At 43.0% G+C, this 23,473-nt stretch overlaps 1 protein-coding gene across 2 annotated transcripts in view; it reads right to left on the reverse strand.

The window, feature by feature from the left end:
• Positions 1–23,473, reverse strand: part of MYOM3 (myomesin 3) — a 450,074-nt gene that overhangs the window by 398,917 nt on the left and 27,684 nt on the right. For both annotated transcript variants that reach the window (XM_069622682.1, XM_069622681.1), the window contains 2 exons: positions 15,666–15,791; positions 11,893–11,985 (listed from right to left, as the gene is read on the reverse strand). In XM_069622682.1, coding sequence (XP_069478783.1) covers positions 11,893–11,985; positions 15,666–15,772 — 200 coding nt within the window. In that variant the 5' untranslated portion in view covers positions 15,773–15,791. The remainder of the gene's footprint in view (positions 1–11,892; positions 11,986–15,665; positions 15,792–23,473) is intronic.

Here is a 23,473-nt window from a genome sequence, read left to right on the forward strand (position 1 = left end):
ATAAAGTTAAGAATCGAGTAAACTTTCATATGTGAAAAATAAATTGCACGTTTGCGAAGTACTGCAGAAAATGCAACCGTTCAATGATTGTACAGATGCTGTAACGCAAGTAGACTAAGTGATCAAAGAAACTGGCTATATGTAGTGAATAGACTGCTGGCGGGGCCATCATTGTATAGAAACTGGACATCGGTGTCATGAAATTAATAAGCCAGGACAAATGGAGAGGAAAGGCCGAGAACTGTGTCGCAGCAAGAATAAGCCGAGATTGTGGAAATGAATGGTGAGGCTGTCTGGCCTCATATCAAAAGCTGAAGCAGCCAAGGTCGGTTATCTATTCTTGAAGGCAGTAAACGTGTGAACCTGAATCATCCGTTGATAAGGTGCAAAGAAAGAACACCAAGCTTGCCAAATTGTATTCATTTAAGACATTTAAATGCTGCAAAATGGACCAAATTGTGGTCTCCTGTCACGTGAGCCAAGGATGGAAATAGAGTTGAGTGTGGAGTCCAAGAACGATAGTGAAAGCCCGTACTCCCATATATTCCCACAGACAAGGACACTTTGCAAGGCCAAGTTCAAAGATAATCTACATGGCAGAAAGCTTGGGTGATGAGAGATGTTAGGCTAATTGGGTAGGGAGGTAAAGTCAAGTCCACCTTGTGGCACATGTGTATGAGCTTACATGCTGCTAAGTGAACCAAATGTTGCAGACATGGCACGAGCGTGCCAACCAATAGTAGCGGGCCGTATAACGAAGACCCTTATAGTTTGAGTGCCAATGATATACTGTGTACTTAATAGTGTTAAAGATGACATGTTTTAGAGTTAGGCATAAGTTGTCCACCTGACAGTAGATAGCCAATCAAAATCCCAGCCTTATAGAAAGTATACTTAGATGTTCCCCTTGACCCTATCGCAATCCCTCATAGGTTTTCTATTATTTGGCACACAGTATGATGTCACATGACATATTTTGCATTTAAGGATGTTTTTATGAGAAATGTACTGAGAGCTCGAGCGAACGTCCGTTGATGTCCATTGTAATTCCCTGTTTTAGATAATTGTTAATAAAACAGCACCTTTGCCATCTTCCTAAATTGGTTCGATTAATTGGTGTCAGAGTTATTCTGCATCCCCATCCATTGCATGCACGATACCCAAAGGGCCATATGCTCAAGGAGCTATTGCAATAGTTAAGCCTAGAGAGAACCAGCTCTCGGGTAACATTGAGCCCCTGGGGGACAGTGAGAAAAGGGAGAATTCCTTTGAGAAGGAAGAGCTGAAAGTGGGATTTCTTCACAATGTCCTGAGTGTGAGGGAGGAAGGAGAGAGAGGAATCGAAGATGACTCCAAGGATTTTGGCTTCAGAAGAAGGAGCAGGGGGAGAGCCCAAGGAGGAAGGCCAGCGTGAAGGGAAGAAGGAGGGAGCAGGGGTCCCGATGGGAAGGAGCTCAGTTTTACAGGCGTTGAGGCAGAGATCGTTGGAGGTGCACCAGGACTGGATGGCAGATAGGCAGTCAGGGATGATGGAGGGTGCAAGAGGGTCAGAAGGAAGTTTGAACTAGAGCTGTGTGTGGTCTGGTAGCACTGGAAGTTGGAGAAGGAGGGGAGGAGATGAGGCATGCAAGCAGAGCAAGGTAGATGTTAAAGAGCCAGGGGAGAGGATAGTACCCTGGGGCCCAAGATGACTTTGAAAGAGCGGTCAGAAGGGAAGGATGTCAGCCAGTCCAGTGCCTGTTCCGAGATACCAAGTGTATCGTGGAGCCTTTGTATGAGGATGGAATGGTTGACTTTGTCAAAGGCAGAGGAGAGATCGAGAAGGATGAAGACAGCTGGGGAGTTGGAGTCCAGAGATGCGAGCAGTTCTTCACAGGTGTTTAGCAGAGCAGTCTCTGTGCCTATGGATGCTCGCAATCCAGATTGATGGTCATGGAGACCACCAACAAGTTTGGTGAGTGAGTTGAGTTGGGGCAATCCCATCTTCTCCAGCAGCTTCCCCAGGAAGGGGGTGATCGAAATGTGGCCCTAGTTGGCAGGGCAGGTAGGGTCTGCTGAAGGTTTTTTAAGGAGTGGGCAGACAAGGGAGTGCTTAAGGGAGGAGGGGAAACATCCAGTGTCAAAAAGAGTGATTGCAGAAATCAGAAAGTGCACTGGCAAGAGAGCCAATGTTATCATTGATGGTGCTGGATGAGCAAGTGGACACCTGTTTAGAAGAGAGATTCATGGAGCGGACAACTCTGGTAACTTCCTCAGGTGTGACATTGGAGAAGGAGAAGAAGGAGGGAGGCCAAGGGAGGTAAGGGGGAGTGTGATGGGTTGTGATGGTGTGTAGCAAGGTTGATCAGGATGTTCTGAGTTTTGGTGGCGTAGTGTGTGGCCAGTGCATTGCAGAGGGTCTGGGAAGGAGAAGGGGAGGAGGAGACTGAGGAAGTGTTGGCTAGTTCCCTGCAAATCTTGAAATGTTCTGCTGTGTTGTTGGATGCACTGGAAACCCATGCCTGAATGCGGGCTCTTTTCTTGGCACGGATGGAGAGTCTGTATTGCCTTTGGAGCAGGTGGCAGGCCAGTTTGTCAAAGGATGAGCCTGAGGTTTTCCACTTCCATTCTGCTGCTATGCAATTTCGTTTCAGGGCCATAAGTACCAGGTGTTACGCTTAGAGGCAGGTTTCAGACGGATCCTCATAACTGGGGCAAGAATGCCAAGAGTATTGGTGATGGAAAGGTGGAGGTTGCTGAGGGCAGAGTCAGAGGTTGAATCAGAGGCCGGAGGGTGAGGGGGGATGAAGATGGAAGTGAAGGCAGCAACTGACACTCGTTTCATCAGGCAGATGTTAGTGAACGAGGTTGGCAGGGATTTTCGTGGGGCGGTCAGAGGGCCAAAGGGACCCAGTTGGGAGGAGAGGAGAGAATAGGCTGACCAGGAGAGAGGGGTGACTAGTGTGGGGGGAGAGGTCAGAGTGTATGAGCGCATCCAGAGTGTGTCCAGCTGAGTGGGTTGGCCCAGAAGGGAGAATGGAGAGGGAAACCGAGGTGCAGAGGTCAGTGAAGAGGATGGATCTAGAGCCAGGGGAGTCCAGTTGGATGTTGAAATCACCCAGGAAGAGGAGGCTGGAGGTGGATGAAAGTAAGGAAGAGTAGAATCAGCCCATTCAGAGAGGAACAGGGTGGTGGCGCCTGTAGGCCTGTAAATGGTAGCAATGGTCAGTGTGGAGATGGGAGAGATGACCAACTTGTAAACCAGGCTCTCAAAGGAAGAGTAGAGCTGGGTGGGTAAGATGGAAGCAAGAACCCACTCAGGGAAGATTAAGGCAACCTCCCCCACCAGCGTGGTGAGGTGAGAGAGAATGTCAAGGTCAATGTCTTCAAGAAGGAGGCAGATGTCAGTAGAGTGTTTGTTGGCTGAGCTGAGGTGCTCTCTGCTCTTATTACTCTATGCTTCCCATCTTGCTTTCTATGAGCACAATACCAATACCAATACTAATTCCTTCATGCTACCCCTACACCCCTTTGCCCCCATCTCGCTTCCATTCTTTCTCGTTCCTGGCCCCTAAGCACTGGAACACTCTCACTCTGTGTATCTATCCATCCCCTTCTTTCCACCTGTTCTGTGGCAGTCTTAAATCCCATCTTCTTTCATCTCTCTCCAAATGAATTCTCTACACCGTGATTGTTCTAATTATCATCATTGCCTGATTATGTATGGACTATTTATATGTACAGCGCTTTGGCAAAAGCGCTATATAAATCAAAATATATACAAAAAAATATACATTACATCTCATATGGTAGCAGGGCTCAGAAGGATAAAGCAAGATAACACCTGTCGCAGCACATTTACCTCCACTCCTCATGCGCTGAAATAACTTCATAAGATAGCAAATCACAAGTCAACATTTGGAAGCTTTGCCTGGGTGCAGATGCTTCAGTAGAATAAAAACAGTTTAGTTGTTGCCTGGCACCTTGGACTGATCCTTCATATATTGCAATAATGGGTAAGTAAGACTTCATCCTCGTGGGTGAGAAACACAAGCATTCCTTGTAGCCGTGCAGTTTCAGGCAGCCTTTGTAACACATGACAGTTCGCATGTCATTGCTGTTTGTCCTACTGTCCAAAATATTCAACACCCCAACAGGGAAACTGAGTAATGAGCTTGTCTTTCCAGCACATCGTTACCTTTGAGCATGTGCTTCGATGTAGATTTGCTGCTGTTTGAGCTACTGTTTAACAGTAAAAATCCAAACTTGTATTTAAAATCTATAGCCTTTTTTAATTTATGTAAAGGTTACTTATAAACATAACTGCTATGCATCATGTGCATTTTTTGCAGTTGTTGCCTAGTGTGAGGGCATCTTGGAGACAACAGATCAAAAGTTCAAAGAAAACATTTTTATTAACTTAAATGTCAGGATGGAGAAGCGCCTATCTTGCCCCATACTATGGTGGGATTTCCCTACCAAACCAAAAACTAAGGAAAGTCAAAGTCAACAAGTCCAACTTAGGAATCCGTTTGTGTCCAAAACCAACACTTGCCCTCACAACTAATCTTATACAATCTGCTTGGATGTCAATAACCAACAGAATAGTGTATGATATAAAGTTTGGAGCTTTGTTCCGCTTGCAGCTTTCTTTCAGCTTGTTTCCGCAAGTATAAAGCAGTTCTTATAAAAATACGTAGGATTGCCTTGAGTTCCAAAATCATTTACATCTGTCCAATACCCGGGGTACCCTTGCCCAAGTTCCAGAACACAGTTCTAAATGCAAAATAGACTGAGGTGCCATCACCAGGACAAATAAACAGTTCCAATCTCAGGGATCATTTCCCTGAGACACAATTTAAATTATGTATTTATTTTGTCTTTATTTTTTTTTATCATTAAGATTTTTACAAAAAAATCACTTTCAGTAGACTGTGTCGACAGAGAAAGGCGAAGAGCAGAAAGAGCAAAAAGAGGAGAGAGAGGAGAAACACATGAAGCAAAGGAACTGAAGGGGTAGAAGAAGAAGAAGCAGACGATGATGGTGTGGGAAGAGAGCATCAGTGTTCGTTATCAGTCCTGATCAGGCTGGTTTTAAACGAAGAAGTTTTGTATTTACATAATCCAGCATTTTGTAGGTGGCCAGTAGCCACAGTGTTCTGTCCCCGGCCATCAGTCTGGACCAACAAACTTCTTGGTCGCTTAGTGTGTGTTCCGAAAACATTTCCTTCAGGTACACTGTTCTTATTCTGGAAGTGCTAGGACATGTCAGAAGCAGGTGGCGGATCGATTCAATTACTGCTGGCACTTTGCAGAATCGGCACTCATGCGACGTAGAAACTCCTCTAATTGCTAGCCTATCATTTGTTAGAAGAAGATTCAGTCTCGCTCTCATTATCAGTTCTCGGGCAGGTCTAGATGGAAATTTATTGATGTACGGCTGTAGTTCATTACATTTTCTGATATTTGGAGGTAGGTGCTGTGTCAGTTTGTTATTTAGAGTTGCTTCATTGGTTTGAATCCAATCAATCTCTTTTAGTTTTAAAAAAAAAATTTTGTTGGATTTATAAAGAGAGTCTCCTCATCACACTCTGTAGAAGCTAGCATGTCCAAGTTTGCTTTTACCCAGCGGTTTAGCATTTTGTTTTGACCACTGTTGCTTTCTTTCATGATCAAGTTGAATATCGATGGTTCTTTTGAAATTCAGCACTTGCGGTATAGCATAAGAGTGTTGTCATTGAGCCTGTCTATCTCGTTCTGTACTTCGTCGATGTGTTTGATCACTTCTTGCTGTTCTTTCTCATCGTGGTTGGAGTTGAGCTCCTTTTTCGTAGCCTTGGCGGTGGGCGCCGACATGCTGGCGGCTCCTTCCGCCTCGGGTTCGCCTCTGGCGGGGGCTGCTGCGGATCCCCGGGGGTTGGGCGGAGCTGTGCGGCAGCACTGAGCGGAGCGAGGTCCAGGGGCCGGACTCTTTTCCTCTCCTCAGGCGGTGGCCAGGGCGGGCGGGCAAGCCTCGCGCTACTGGGGACAAGGAACGTGAGAGAGGGTGGGAGCAGAGGAGCGTGCGACGACCCTCCTCACACACAGGCGCACACACACAGAGACGCCAATTATTAGACGAATTAGACAAATTATGTATTATTATGTATTAATAGGAGGGTACATCCTTAATGTTCTGTGCCACACTTGCATCCTCTGCTCATTGCTGGAATTTGTTCCACAAAAGGTTTTGTTTGATTCAGTTAAATTCACCCTTTTAAGTTCTTAAAGTTCACTTCCCCAAAGTTCAATTCACTTTGGGAAATAATGCACATTGGGTACGCTGGCCTGGTTTATAGTTGCACTCACTCTGTAGTTCATTATTCGTTGACTTCTTTGTAGTTATACTTAATTGTTCTGTAGAAAGGATATATTTGAAAGTTGCTTGCAATTAAACTTTCCTTCACTTTAGGAATTAGCACACAGTGAATATGGTTATATGGCGAAAGCTTCATTTCTCTTATTTTCATCATAAGAAAGGATTTTCCTTCGGCACAGTACTCAGAATGTTGCAGATTTATGGTTTAAATATTCTTTTCCTTTCGGCACTTCAGTAATGTGTAAAGGTTGCCAGGTAAATAGCTTGGTTGTCTTTGTTCAATTTGTTCCGTATTATAATCTGTCTTTATAAGTAGCCTTTATTTTTGCCCAGAGACAGAGACCTTTGACAACATGCTTTCATCTGCACACAACCACTCCGTAGCAAAGTATTCACTCGGCTTTACAAGGTCACAAGTCTTATTGTTCATTGGTTCATAAGGATTCTAATCAGATACCTTCGAAAACGTGCCTTTCATTCAGGCAACTACTCTGATACAAAATATCCTTATGTGTATCATCAAACGCTCACATGCAGGGTTTCTGTCACTGGTTGCTTTGATACAAATTCCTGCAGCGCTGATCTTCCGGTCTTCTGGTCTTTGCTACAGGGCTTTACCTCCTGCCCCTCATGCACTCCTGGGTCGGCTTCTGGCCCCCAGAGAACAAGCACCTTGAGCAACAGGAAAAGGGGCAGACTTCCAGCACAGCTCCACCTTCACGCTCCCCTCAGTTCCACAGAGCTACAGCTCGTGGGCCACTCTTCTCTGAACCATAAGCGTGATGCACATGAAAAGCTCCTCACTGTTCTTCTTGGCCTCTCTGTTGCTGCAAATTCACTGCCACTGCTCCTGTCACCATTCCCTCCCTTACACTCATTTGGTGGGGCTTTCTATACACCTGCAGCCCTTTAACAGCCACCTTAGCCCTGCCTGACCATCATTAAGGGGACATGCCTGTCTGAGTTTTATAACAAGGAACATTTTGGGAACATAAGAATGACCACTGATCGTTATATCTGAGAAATATGTCAGTGATAAAAGAGTTGCAACTATCACACATTTGTATATATTTAGCCAGCAAAGGATTTGGATGTGAGGGTGTATGACTGCTAATCACTTAATTTCATTAATGTGGACCTGCTGTCTTTGGAGTGGCTTCACTCCTTCAGAACAGACCCAAATTGCACTGCAATTCTGTCTGCAGAGAGAGCCTTGTGGCTTCTGCTGCTGCCACTGCTCTGGTCGAGCGGAGAGCAGAAAGGTTGTCAGTCGGCCTCATTATGAGGTGGGAGATAGTCATGGTGCTATTAGCACCATGGCTACCCCCTTACCGTATTCCGGGTCCGGGTTCTTGAAATAGGGATTTACCGGGTCATTCCAACCTTGGAGGAGCCGGTAAGTCCCCATTCCGAAAACCATTCCACATTCCCATTGGAGCCCTTATAGGGCTCAATGGGAATGGGGATGGAGCTAATAACGGGCCCATTATTAGCTCCCTGGTCCTTTAGCGGCTCCCGCTAAGGGACCTCGAAATACAGAGGTAAGGGGTTACCGGCACCGGCATACTTACCGGTGCCGGTAACCCCTTACCTCCAACCTCGTAATGAGGCCCAGTGTGTTGTTTTGGAGCATCCTGACTTAGAGAAATAAATAAAGTTTAATTTAATTTTAAATGAAAACATGCTGCTCTTGTGTCAATCTGCCGCTCTAGGCCATGGCCTAGTCAACCTAATTATAAATATACAACTGACTTAAAGCAGTCGGCTGATGTGCATACTTCAAATGGATGGCCGGCTTGGACATGTCATGTAGACTTAAAGCATCTGGCCTACATGGATGTGCTGTGTATACTTAGGGCGGATGGCAGAAGCATCGCTAAGTGGAAGTTGGGGGGGGGGGGCTATAGCCCCAGGGCTTTTGGCTGTAGTCCCGGATAGAAGCTCAGGATTTACAATCAAAAGGCTAGCAGATGTTTTCCAGACCTAGCAACACCCCTGGTGGATGGTCTGTGCGGAATAGTTTGTAACTTTGTAAATTCTTATTGGCTGCCTACACTCGGGACGGGTGAACTGACTCTAAAAATAGTCACCCCTATAGAGCTTTATAAATCAATCAATCAATCAATCAATCAAAGAGTGGGAGTTCACTATGGCTCGAGAGATTCCAGCTGTGGAGTGAAATGATTGGGCACTTTTGAACCAGAATTCGAGCCGCTCACAGAGATAAGAGTGTTTGATGGTTCAACTCCACTCGGATACGGCTCTTAGGTGGTACTGAAGAGTTCCTCCCTCTTCCTCCTCCTTACACACTTTTTTCATTGGCTTATAACTTTTGGAGCAATCATCCTCTTGATGTTAATATTGTCTCTGCCGTCACAGAGAGCTCAATGGCTATAGGAGATGCATGAAGTCTAAAACTAAAATGATTAAACAAAATGTATGTTAATGCTCTTACTATCAATATGGTAGAGCTCTAAAGAAGAGCATATTTAGTGTTCAGCCGAATACCGAGTATTTTCTGAAGTAAGATATATATATTTATACATATATTTTCTTTTCTTTTCTTAAAACGCAGTTCTATTTTAAATGTGTCCCTACGGTTCTTTTCTTTCTCTTCATTTTCATTAGTACCTCTTCCGCATAGAGAGCTTAGCAGCCATAATAGAATGGATTGACAGAAAAAAAGGCGTAAAATACAAAACCAGAGCTACTCCGTGCCAGGATTTGCAGATGTAAAGTTGCAATGACCAAAATGGACATTGAGATGAGCAGTGTGGCGCTGCCCGATGACAGGGTGCGCACACGGCAGCGTGACGTTGCACGCTGCCGCGTGCAACATAAATAAACGGGGCGTTTCCCGGCCGCGTAAGAGCGACCGGTAAACCCAAACCGAGAGGACGTGTCGGAGTGAGTCCTTCGGGGTCTGGGGTTTACGGGAGGCACCGGGGGTCGCATGCAACCCCCAACAAGCAGTTACGTCTGAAAATAACACACCCAGAAACCCGCTGTGTGGTGCAAGGTGGGTAAGTGAGGAAGAACCTGAGTTGTCATCCTAGCTTGCAGCCCACATGGATATGAACCATTGGTTCCTGACCACGCATGTGGCCTCAGAGAACTGAAAGGTAACCTCCTGCCCAGTCTTCTTCACAATGCAGCACTAAGTGAGAGGCTTGGCATGAAAGTGGCAGATGCATGGGTTTGGAGGTATCCCATCACCTGCCCCATGGCTTCACTCTCGATTGTTTGAAAATTGGTGCACCTGAAAAGGTTGCCTCATCAATATTCCTGGGATGATCCACGCTGTGCATTGTCCCTTTGCCCTGAACAGGGAAACAGACTGGCTTGAATGCAGTGCTCCCATCAAGCCAGTCTGCACATCTAGTGCCGCCATTGGACTCTGGCAGGGCTGATGGAGCACAGAAGGTTCATTAACCTGTCATCTCGTATCCCTGTGGGCACAGTTTCCTTAATTGAGAGAGCAACTTCTGAACAGGATGATTCCTCAGAGAGACCGATAGGGTTGGGGCAGGGTCACTCACACATAGAAAGGAATGACAAGTGACTGGATCACTGGATCTGTGTAGACCCTACACGCGTTAAGAAGGCACCTGCCTTTTGGGATTTCTTACAATTACACCCTATTCCAGTCCAGTGGTCTTCACGCCTCCTGCCACACCCTACAGGCGTTATGCCCCTCCCACTTCAACCCTCCACCCCACAGCAGCAGATACAGGACTCTATCTCTCTCTGTATGGAATGATGCTGTCATCTGTTAGATCTCCTCTGTTGAGGCAGAGTGGCATATAGCGTAATGGAGAGATGTCCTAACGGTTATCACAAGAGGTTCATTTGGGACATGACTGCCACATCTCGTGCCACCATATAGCGTAATGGAGAGATGTCCTAATGGTTATCACAAGAGGTTCATATGGGACATGACTGCCACATCTCGTGCCACCCCACATGTAATTGACTTTTTCCTAATCCTGCCTGTTGGGAAGTATTTTAATTCGCAAACATCCTAGCTCACCTCGAATCATTTCTCCGAGCAATTTTGTCAACTGGGCGTAGTTCTCCGCCTTTGCCTCATACTGGGTTCTCATACATATCACTCCAGATCCCCACAGGCAGACTGGCCCACATGGGGACTGTCGACATTTCCCAACATGACGTTCCTCTGCGGGGACTCTTGGGCAGGGACTTGTCTCTCTGTCGGACATGTAGCCGACCTTTCCCCAGCCATACTGGTCTCCACTACCTATTGTGAAATCTTTAAGGCTCCCCATAGGAACAAACCTTGCTCACCTCTCACACATCCTAAAGTCCTCGTCTCCAACACAGCCCTGTGCACTTTAGTGTGCTATCTCATCAATGCTGCTGTCAGATAATGTTTAATTCCCTTTCTCTTTTTCCAACTGCACTCTTTCCTTGCCTCTCTGAGTGGTTGCAATGACTTGAAATGAGATGAAAAAATATCCTTCTGGAGCAAATAAGCAAGAAATTGTTCCGCCACAGCCAAGAAGCTTGTTTCGGTGAAATCCAGCCAAATACCTACATGAAGCCAATGTTTTGTACATTATAGTTATAGGGCTAAATTGTGGTACATTTACGCATATGGCAATACCTATACCAACCTCAACATTCTGTAAACTGGCCCATGAACTCCATGCATAGTTGAAATCCGAAAACGACATAGTCGTGGATGAACCATAGCAATTTCCCAGGCATGGAAAAGTGTGAGAACACATCTGCTGAACTTTGAAGAGGATGTAACACGTGTGTCGGATCTCTAACCTGGGGTTAGCTAGTAGTAAGGATGACATGTATGTATGTTACTCATCTTTATTTAGCTCTTCTCTTTGACCCCTTTGTTGGTTTTTTATATGTTGTGATGAGCTATATTTGGTTTATTTGGTGTCTAGTTGAAATTTTACTTGAAATTGTACTTGAAGTTTCTTTTATATTATTCATTTATTGCTTTTAAGGTATGTTTATATTGTATTTCTACTTCTGAAATATGCGTAAAAGTTTGATTTAACCATATACACAATAAAAAAAAAAAATTAAAAAGAGAAAACGACCTCACTATTTTCATGTCTTCTAAACTTAGTACAAGTTATAGGTACAAACAAGAATCCCATTATCTCTTTGACCCCTTTGTTGGTTTTTTATATGTTGTGATGAGCTATATTTGATTTATTTGGTGTCTAGTTGAAATTTTACTTGAAATTGTACTTGAAGTTTCTTTTATCTTATTCATTTATTGCTTTTAAGGTATGTTTATATTGTATTTCTACTTCTGAAATATGCGTAAAAGTTTGATTTAACCATATACACAATAAAAAAAAAAATTAAAAAGAGAAAACGACCTCACTATTTTCATGTCTTCTAAACTTAGTACAAGTTATAGGTACAAACAAGAATCCCCTTTGCAAACAAACATCAACCGAGCTAGGTTATTGTGGTGACAACAATCACACACAAGATCCTGGGATTGCGCATACCATGAAGGAAGCATCATCACACTAGAAGCAAACCTCCTGCAAGTGACATACCATGTCGTTTCCAGATGTGTCTGCAAGGTCCATGTCGCCCTCGCGATCGTCATATCGACATTCGAGACTTCCACACTTTCAAGGCTTTCATCACTTCCGGAGGAGCAAAATAGATGAATACAAAGTAAGGCCGCGAAAACCAAAAACTAAATAATATGATGCACACTGTGATTACATGCACTGATTTATTAGAAACATTCATCACTTTAGCAGGCGACACAAACTAGTGTGGTTGGACCGAAGTCTCGCGAGATCTCGCTATGCTGAGCTCTCACGTGATGAGTCCCCACAACCCTGTTTTCATTTGCAAATATCCACACAATTCTGGGGTACATGCTTTGATTGTTCAGAGCATTTCAAGGACAGAGCCCAGGAGCAAAAATTGCTTTTCAAACAACAGAAAACAAATGGTGGCCGGTCTTTTGAGCGACCACATTTTCTTGTTGTTGCAACTGTTCGTTATTAAGCATAGCTCGCAACTCACACGCTTTTGGCGGATGTCACCCGCCTTGTAAAGGGCTGAATCACCCGCCAAGCCTCCTGCAAGCCCATTCATTCCAATGGGCGTCTCACCCGCCAAAAACAAAATCGGGTGATTTCACCCGCCTTTGCAGCACAAATGGTTGAGAGCTATGTATTAAGTAGTCACTGGGTTGGAATGGTCGACCATTTACAAAGGTCGACCTGTCCAACTGATAGACCATTTAGTGACTAGCAAGCACCAAAATCTACAAGGTGGGGAGGGGTCTGTGTTGGAAGGGTATGCATTTAAGGAGAGCAGGGGGCTGGGGTAGGTTGAGGCAGAGGTGGGAGAGCCGCGGGTAAGGCCCATCTTTAGAGTGGTGGTAGTGGGAAGGCGGATTATAGGGGTTTGGTAACTAACAGGGTGACTTGGGACAGGAGTGGCATGGGGTGGTGCAGCATCTGTATAGTGGGTGTGGTTGTCGGGTGGAGTAATGATGGGGAGGACGAATGGGTGGTTCTTAGGGGGACAGCACTGAAAGGATGTGACTGGGGGAAATATTGGGGAAGAGGTAAAAAGGCAGAAGGACGGCAGGCAGTTGCATTTAGTTTCGGGAGGATAGCTCAGGGTCAACGTGCTCGCCTTAGAAGCAAGAAGACACAGAGCAACACAGGTTCGATCCCCTGGTCCGCGCTTAGAAACCTCTGGGTATTAAGCATGTTATAAATAACCTATCATATCATATTATATGTCGACCACTTGGTGTCCAGCAATATACAGCTGATCATAGGGCATAATAGAGGTCGAGCAGTTGGGGTGTGCAGCTGGAGTCAACCAAAAGACTCCTCGACCACTTTGTGGTCTATCAAAAGACATAGAACCAAACATATTGCAAATCTATATAGTATAAGTGTCATTATAGAATCACTCCTGCGATTGTTCACTTTGGCAATAAATAACGCTGACCTATCATGTACCAACTGTATTAAACCTGGCATCTACTTTATATCATTATTGGCCCTCATCAATTGAATTCCCCGTCCATCTTAAATGAATTTGCTTTGTTCACTGGATATTCAGCATGGGCGTTGGATGTCTAAATAAACTTCATGTACCAGAATTCCTGGCTGTTTCCGAATGATTCATTTGTGATCACTGCCTGCTTGTAATCCATGTCTTGTCACTTTTGAAAGTATATCTGGCATTATGTTTATTGGTTGACCTGTTGCACCTGTGAAAGGAGGCATACATTCCTCCCAACATTGAGTACTATGCCCTTGCCACTCAAATAAGGATTTCTCTATATGTTATGATGTTTTATCAAGCATTCTAAGCCATGTACCGGACAGTGAAGAACTTTGCATTTGCTGCTAGTGGCTTTAGCAACCCTCTTTAGATTTCTTTTGTTAACTCTGGCTATGGGGAGTAAAAATTGCCTTTTTTAGGAGTTCAAACACTTGCTGCAGAAGAGGCTTTTTGGTGGGGGTTAAAGGGCATTGTGATAACATTCCAATTAAAATCATCCCCCATCTTTATTGATCACCTAACATATTGTTCCGTTTCATCACAATTATATCCCCCAGACCTTCGATCAGCCAGCACCAGCACACCTGTAAACATCATCACCTCTGACCCAGAGCACTTTCCGTCGATATTGTGACCAATTGAGAGCTCACCCAAGGGCCAGTGGTCCCCATTCTCAAATGACCAGTGACTCACATGCTCTGTTGCTATTTTGTACTGCCCTGCTATCCACGAGCTTCGACTGGTGCTTTATGTCATGGTTACTCACTACGTGACCCTCCACATGCTTTGAACTTCAACACTCAGTATCCCTAGCCAGCATGTTCAATGGTGAAGGATCATGGGAGTTGTAGTCCAAAGCAGCTGAGGGCCACATAACGAGTGATCAAGGTGTATGTCATCACCACCACTATGTTCTTATGTACAGCACATTATTATTGAAAGCCCTAAGAGCCTATGATATGATATGATAGGTTATTTGTAACGCTCTTAATGCCCAGAGGTTTCAGAGCGCGGACCCGGGGATCGAACCTCTATTGCTCCTTGTAGACCATGCAAGGTGTCATTATCGTGCGATAAGTTGGGGAACGTTTTCCGAGGTCTATTCGGCTATTAGCACATAGTGTCAGCAGCGATACATGTTTTTGAGTTTGGGTGCTGAAGTAAAATATTTTGGTGTGAATTAAATGGACAAACCGAGCTAGAAAATTAAATGTGGTTTTATTTTGTAGTATTTAGATAGCATGCTATCTTCAAAAGATAAACATTTTGGGCCAGATACTAAAAACATTTGTTTGGCGCAAGTGAGGAGATGCACTAGTGCCAGCGCATCTCTTCATTTGCGCCGAAAAAAAGTGACAGACCAATTCACAAAGTGCATTTGAATAAGCGCTTCTTAAATGCACACATATGGATGCGCTTTTTCCCCCTTTACGTATTTGCGCAGGGAAGGGAATGTTTCTGCACATTTCAAAGTGCATCAGGAATTCTTATATGGGGTGCGCTTTAAATTGCACAGAAACAAGGGTCTTCCCCATTGCACCTGTTTTGAATAGGTGTAGGATAGGCACAAATCATGGCAGGTTCAGTTCTTTTTTTTTTTCAAGTGTGTCAGCCGCAGGGTAAAAAAAGGCCCACCCATACAGGGAGTGTCTTCTTGAAAAAAAGCTTGTCTGAAAATTGCGTTGTTGTTTTCCTGTCTGCTTTTGAAGACAGAATGTTCCGAATTCAGTCAATGCCAGTAGTTATTGACTGAACTCTATACTGATTGGTTGAGAGATGGTTACTAACTATCTTCATGTGCTGATGAATGTGAATAAACATGCCATGTGAACTATTAGCTGATATTGAGCCTCATTACACGGTAGGCAGAGGACCAAGGTGCTATTAGCACCTTGGTCCATGCCGGTAAAATACCGGCACCGCATTGGAGGAAAGGGGAATTACCACCCTATTCCAAGGTTGGCGGGGCGGTAATTCACCCTTCCCCCATTGCCCTTCCCCATTCCCATTTTTGCCCCATAGGGCTCTATGGGAATGGGGAAGGCACTAATTACGGTGCCGCAAATTGCGGTACCGTAATTAGCACCCTGGTCCCTTTGCGGGATGGTTTTTAATGCCTGCTAAACAGCAGGCGTTAAAGTACCAACCCATAACGGGACCTCGTATCGTAGTAAGGCTGTAAGGGTTTACCAGTACTGGTGCCCTTACCGGTACTGGTAAACCCTTACTGCACTATGTGTAATGAGGCCCATTGTCTCCAATCCCATTTCGACATCCGACTCACCTGCTCTTAAACTTTCTCTTGTGTGTTTTTGACTCCATATGTAGGCTGCGTTGCCTTTTGTCAGTCTGTTCCTCTTCACTGCGATGGGCTAAGGTTCTGGTCTCCATATTGAATAAGATGCCTTACCTAAAAAAATCAAGGAAGGAAATTGGGTTAGTCTGGGCTGGGCATCACAACAATGCTGACATTCACTTCCAAGTTATTAGGGCCACGATTACCCATCCCCGGCTTTTAAGACTTTACAGACCTTCAAGTCCCACCATGCCTTTCAGTAATTATACTGGACACAATGTAGAAACTATCAGTCCAAGATTGCAAAGTGATACAATCTAAATAGCCAGAATTGGATAAAGTTCACTCTGATGAAATTCACATCTAAATCCGGAGGCTCTCTGAATGAGTATATTTGGTTAATTGTTGCAAACACATTAATGATAGGATGAATGTTGTGAACAATGAAATGAGCATCAGCCCAGTGTGCATTATAAATTTAGTGGTTAAAGGATATAACCATTTTATTGAAGAAAAAATGGTCAAATATAAAGACTTGCAGTCATGCCTGTTACCAACATGATCTTTTTTTTTATTTTATTTTTTTTATTGTGTTTGGTTAGTAATAAACCTTTACAATAATTCCATATAAACTTGAAAAAACAATCAATTACCATAAAACACTTCTAAAACTCAATACCAACAATACAATCATCCTTAAATTAAAAAGTCTGTATACAACAATATACAAATATAGTTGAACTTCACAACATTTAACTTATATTGACTAATAATTCCAAAAAATTCAATTGAAAGTAATGATGAGGCTAAATATACATAATAACAAATGAACACTTCTTAACATAATTTAAAACATATAAAACTACCCATTTATAACATACTGACAATTCATAACACTGCTTTGATTCTTAAACTGAAAATATTATTCCGCTAACCATTTTTGAAATTTCTTCAACACTTTTTAAATGGCTTCATACACAATAATTTTTCACGCAACTGTTCATCAATTATTACTAAAATTCTTTTCAGTTTAATAACCAACTTAGTACTGTTTCCCCAGATACACTGATTCCATAGGGAATCTCTACATAATACGGATCCTACATGCAAATAATGTTTAAAAGTATTAACCCTCAAGACCTCAAAATGCTCACAAAACATCACTAAATGTTTAAGGGTTTCCACCTCATTTTCTATCTTGCAGAAACGACAGTTACCTGACTGAATGAACCCAACTTTTCTTTCCCAATATTGTACACGTTCATTAGTTGGGAATTGATTTAGTTTGTAACGTAGATATACATTTTGTGCAAACATACATGGAAATTGCAATAAGTACCTCAGGTGGTCGCCCCATTTTCTTGTGAATTTTCCGAATTCATAATATGTTTTATATCCGCCAATTCTATCTGACTGCATACACCAATAGAACCTTTGAAATTTCCATTTACAGCAGGGTAGACCTGCAACTAATTCCTCATTTGATACCATAATCAAATCCAAAATTGTATTCATTTTCACAGTGAATTTAGACAAAGAATCCAGAGATCCTGCCAAAATCATTGATTTGAGGTCCTCATATAGTGAGTTGGTTGGAGGTAATAACATCTTAGCATAGTTGTTGAGTAGGCACCAATGCCACTTTGCTGACAAAGGTAACAGACCTAGTTCATGGCGTATGATGTCATTAGGAATTGAGGGAGACAAGCCTAAAACCTTTTTCCACATCGTTCCTTGCAATATATCCAAGATATCATCAATCTCAACATTACATATATCCAGGATATATAAAATAGAAGGTTCTATTTTCAACAAATAAAACTGGATAATAGGCAGCAAAGAAAAATTACAATATTTTTGTTTATAATTCTTATTTGAGACGTTAGGGGTTTAAATTTATCAGTCAGCAACTCTTTCCAACAAATCTTAGAGTATTGATCAGTTAATGTAGATCCTAAATACCTAACAGATTGCACAATTTGAATTCTTACACTAGCTATTGACCAGTCAAACTTTTTAACTCTTTTTTTCTTCCATCTGAAAAAATAACAATTTGCGATTTCGCTTGGTTCACCCTTAAATTATGCGATTTCGCAAATCCAGCGAACAGATTTAATTTAGTTTGGAGACCAAAGGAAGTTTTATCAAAAATTAACAGGTCATTCGCAAACCCAATCCAGTTGAGATTTAGATGGCATAGTTTTACTGGGAAAATAATCTCATCATTCCAACATTTTTCAACATCGGAGATATGTAAATTAAAAAGCACCACTGCCAAGGTGCAACCTTGTTTGAACCCAATTTCCATCGAAATTGGTTCAGTTAGTGGACCCTCCTTATTTAACTGGACTCCCTAGGAAGTAGAAGAGTGTGTTAGCGCAATAAGCACAACTAGATGAAATGGGAATCCTAAATGCAGAATCTTTTCCCACAGAACTTCCCTAATTACAGTGGCAAAGGCTTAGCTCAAATTAAGGGCAGCCATATGAATTGCCCCTGAATGTGAACGCTTTGTCTGACACTGAAGATGGGACACAATTGTTGTATTCAAGGTGCAACCCATACATTTTCTAAAACCTATTTGAAATCTCGACAGCGTAATATGCTTGTTCATATAGTCTCGTAAATCCTTTAAGATCAATTGAGAGAAATCTTTAGAGGAAGCATCAGTCAAGGCAATCGGACTGAAGTTTGAGGGGTCACATGCCAAACCCTTTTTATAAATAGGGACAATCGCTAAGCACCAGGTAATAGGAATCTGCCGGCTCAGGAAGATGTTATCAAATTTGTACTTAAGGATCACCACCCATAAATCCGGATCCACTTTTAATAAGCAAGGTGGGATCCTATCAGGCCCAACCGCCCTTGAGTCTTTTATTTTCACTATAGCATTTGGTATGTTGTCAAGTGCCCAAGGGGATGTTTCCACTATACATTTGCATAGTCCCTTTGACCTTTTACATCAAATTTGACAGGCATTACATTTCTGCTTAATATATTCCACCCATACAGGGGCCTTCAGCCCTTCAGTTTCGCTATTTAATGTTCTGAGTATCGGCCAGATCTGCCGAGTAACATGTTTCAGCAAATGATGCATCATACGTTGATTATCCTTTAACATTACATTCACCTTCAGTCTCTTTATTAAATTTTTATGCACTACAATTATACGCTTTTTCTCAAAACAATGTACCGAAGCACCAAGCTGCATGTTACCCAAAAGGCAAAGCTTACAGTTTTTTTCAATTTTAGACTGATGTATCGCTAGATTGAAGGCATGCCTATGCAAAGTTTATATGCTAGTTTCAAATTAGATGCAATACAATTAAGATAATTATGAATCCTAGTCGTCATCAGTTTTTCCAATTGAACACTGGAGGATAGATCAAGATGTCCAGTCACCCAAAAAATAGGGTCAGATCTAATACGACACATCAACTGATGGCAGGTAGTGGGATTACATCTACTGGACAACCGTGGTCCATCCATTTCAATTAGTTCAAGAATTGGATTAGCTCTAATACGCCAGTTGGGTAACTGCAACCCGATAGAAATTGCAAAAGGATCCCCCAGACCTAGGTCATTAATTTATACTAGCTCACATTCCTTAAAAAGTAGGGTTGACAAGAAACAATAATCTATATAAGATCGTAGACGACCACAGGTTCAGGTGTAAGGAGAAAGCTGCACTTTAGGAGGGACCAGCTAAATATCCCAGCTCAAATAGTACTCCACCCATTTTTGAGCATTCCTTACAGTTAAAGGTCGAGTATGTACAGACTTAACTTCATTATTGAACTGTGTCTGATAACATGTGGAGTTGAAATCACCACTAACCACTATACCGGTAACCACTATACTATATGCCGGTAAAATAGCTCAGCGGGTTGAGCGATCGCAGCTGCGATCTGAGCCTGAACTGCAGGTCGCAGGTTTGAATCCCTGCAAGGCCAACTCAGCCTTCATCCTTCCGAGGTCGAGAAATGAGTACCAATTTCGGTTGGGTGATATTGTATGTAAATGTGTACTCTGTGAAGCACTTTGGATTAAGGCGCTATATAAATAACACTTCATTATTATTAACATCATTATGCCAACTTAAACATTACGGACTAATGCGCTTTCCAAAATAATATCCGAGCTTTCCGTCAACTGGTCAAAAGAGACACCTACTCTATTCCAATATATACAAAGGATCAGAGTAACGGTCCTCAATTTCCCATATTAAGTTAATTCAACAGCCATAACAGCAGGATCTTTATAAAGCATCACAGAGGCCAATATGCAAGACCTGTTAATTAGCACAGCTAATCCACCTGATGGGCGTCCATTATCACCCCTTGTGGCAAATTGTATATAGCATTCGTACCCCTCTACATCAAAGTGTGCGGTTTGCATAGTTTCTTGCATCATGATAACAGCCGGTCGACTAGCCAAGCCAAGCTTATCAAACCATCGAAAGAAATTCCCTAATCCACAACTATTCCAAGAAAACAAAAGGCTGTTCATTATGCTAAAGATTGCTGTTGTGTTATAGAAGTTGGACTTTCTTTATTATTTGACGCACTAGTGATCCCACTAATCGCTGCTGCTAAAGCAAGGATTTGTCTCATAATGCCCTCAGTTTTCTTTGGCAACGAACCATAGGGTATTATTTCAACTTTAGGTGTCTTAATCTCAATTGGCTTTTCCAAATAGGTCTTAGCCTCCTGCTCATTGTGAAAAATGCATGGAGTCGAACCAAGTAGAACAAAATTCTCCCTTTTTCCCATACCATCTTCATTATGATCATTGACTGAAAACCGCAGATCATTCGATTGTTATGATTACTAGCAAGACATACCCAATCGATATCTTCTGAGCGTAATGTTCGTAGTGATGGGATTGCCTGAAAAGCTTTTAGCATAAACGTTCTGTTTAAGCTAGCATTCCCATTTACCTCCACATTACTTTCACATCCTATAATTGCTGGTGTGTCATGTTGGACTACATATTCTAAATTAGCATCCAACTTCTCTTTACCCCGCTCTCCCATCTCATTAGAACCACAAGCAGTAGTCTGTTCATCACTACTGCCCAGAGTTTCAATAGACATTAGCTCACCAGACACTGGCAAAACACCCCCATCCATAGGAGGCAATTCCATAACTTGGGTTTCAGTAACCGAACATACCGGTACCTGAACTCCCACTCCCATAACCTATAACACCCCCCTCTCTGAATCCTCTACTTGTACATCCTTCCCCACCATTGCCACCATCCATGGCTCACCCTTTATCGCCATCTTGGTTTGGGCATGCTTACCAGTTCTCATACTAATCAACAGGCCATTCGGCTTTTTAACTGCTATTTTCTTATTAGTGACGGGGTAGAATTGTGAGAGGGCTGTTTGTGCGCGAGGTAACACAACCCCAACACTAAATTAGCTTTTTGAATTTTATTCTGACTATCACCCTGCATTGCCTGCGGGCGATTACTCGTTGGAGTACCTGAATCCCCATCAGTGTGTTTAAGCTTCTGGTTCCGCTTTCCAGGAGCCTTTGAATAAACCATGGGCCCAGATGGATTTATATTCAAAAGTACTTTCGATTCTTCATCAAGCTGATGCAAATCGATGCCAGCATCATCATCGGACATGGAAGATAAATTTTTTAGAAAAGATTCACGAGATTCTTTTTCACCGCAATTCTGTAATGGTGCTTTCTTAGATTTATTAGATTTTGTCCTTCTTTTTTGGGCTCTCACCGCAAGTCTCTTTTCTCTACATGTCAATACTGGAATTGGTATTTCAATAGCTTCCTCATAGTGCCATTCTGATACATTTTGAACCACCACACTCACACATTGGGCCTCATTATAACCCAGGCGTTAAGGGTTTATCGGCGCCGTCGGCGCCGTTAACCCTTAACGCCTGATTACCAGGCGTTACTTTTAGCAGGCGTTAAAATGCAAGGCGCTAACCCGCCTTGGTGCTAATTACGGCACCGTAATTTACGGTGCCATAATTAGCGCCTTCCCCACTCCCATTATGCCCTATGGGCCAAAAATGGGAATGGGGAAGGGTAAATGGGGAATGGGGATTTACCGCCCCACTCACCTTGGAATGGTAAAGTAGGGAACTTACCGCCTGGGTTGTAATGAGGCCCATTCTCCCGAAAGATCTATAAGATCAGTCAGAGCTGTCGGACTATCCAGCCCCTCCCTGCAGGAATTTTTCTCCTGCATGGCTGGGATGGCTAGACCCAACTGTCCAGAATGCTCTGACATCAAATATTCTTTAATCATTTCAATATCATTCCCTATTTGCTGGATGGCAATGGCAGTATTACCGGCCACATGGACTTCCAAGTGATCATCATTGGTAACTGCAAGTCCCCTATTGCCAGCCCTTGGTGCTACCATTTAAGCAAAGAATTTCACTTCAACATCGACCATCCTTGGCTCTCCTGGGGTTTGTGTCACATTATCAGTCATAACGTCGACCTTCTTAGTCCCAGCAGTAAGTGCAGTCACTGCATCACAGGTAAATAACAAACCTTCAATCCGGTTCATTTTACACAGAATGTCTGTCACAGTACCCCTCAAAATACCTATCTCACAGTGGGTCTGCTCATGTCCTTTATCCAAAAGGTCCAGAATCCAAGACAACACTGGAAAATCGGCACCAAAGGTTAGCGCATCTGATGCACAAGGATCAATTGGGTCATCCCCTACAGGCACATGTTTGTTTTTCATATTGGGATTAATCCCTCAGTCTTGATCAAACAAATTAATGTGCTCATTTGGATCTATAAATGGATTCCTCGGAGTAGGTGAGCTTACCTTTTGATCATGGCACCCTCCTACATTTCCTAGGCCCCTTTGCCAATCCCCTTTACCCATACCCATGTCATGTGTGCTATAGGAGAAAGTTGGAGACCTCAGTTTTTGAACTGGGTTACGGAACATGTGCACATCTTCAATGCCCATACTTCTTTGGGTAACTGGAGTCGAGGGTCCCAAAGAGAGCCTGATACGCTTTCCCAGCTCTGCTTCCATAGCTGGTCCTATTATTGAGCAGTCCACTATACCCCTACAACATACATTTTCACCACCCCCATCACAACTTGCCACCAAAGTTTGGATATCGAATGCAATATCATTCACCTCCTTGAGTTTGAACTCAATAGATGGAGTCTCCAAATCATAACACCGAATATCCTTTTGTAGGTCTACGCATTGGATTTCATTTGGACCCACACCTATCACTCTAGAAGACATCTTCTCAATAACCAAATCAGGACTGTGTTCATTACATATGGAGACCCCCGCCACCTCCTGCAAAGGTGATGTGGTCATTATAACACTCTCCTCATTCATAGGCAAAAGTGCACCTATATCATTTGATACAACTGCATGAGATCAAGTCAATTTCCTACCACTTTTGAGCCCTTTCACCATAATGAATTCCTTACTCAATGTCTGATACCCAGCAAAAGCTTGTAAACGCTGAGAGTTGCAATGTCTGCAAATAGCCAAGTAAACTCGACCCGCCTTTCAAAGAGACCCTTCAGTCTAATACACTGTTGCTATAGTGCAAAAAAAATACAGTGCATGAATACGTATTCTGTTAATTTGCCAAATTTTAGCACACAGAATATAGCAAGTCAATTGCCAACATTTCACCGGAAAAGCTCTTACGTTAGTACAACATCCTCCCGGCAAATGAAGTGCGTTACCAGGCATCCATGTTTCTCCTAAAAACAGGAATCATGCACCTCTAATAGGAATTAACCCCTTGCCTTAACAGACGAATT

This window comes from Ambystoma mexicanum, chromosome 11, assembly GCF_040938575.1.
Source record: "Ambystoma mexicanum isolate Mex_15411 chromosome 11, UKY_AmexF1_1, whole genome shotgun sequence".
NCBI lineage: Eukaryota > Metazoa > Chordata > Amphibia > Caudata > Ambystomatidae > Ambystoma > Ambystoma mexicanum.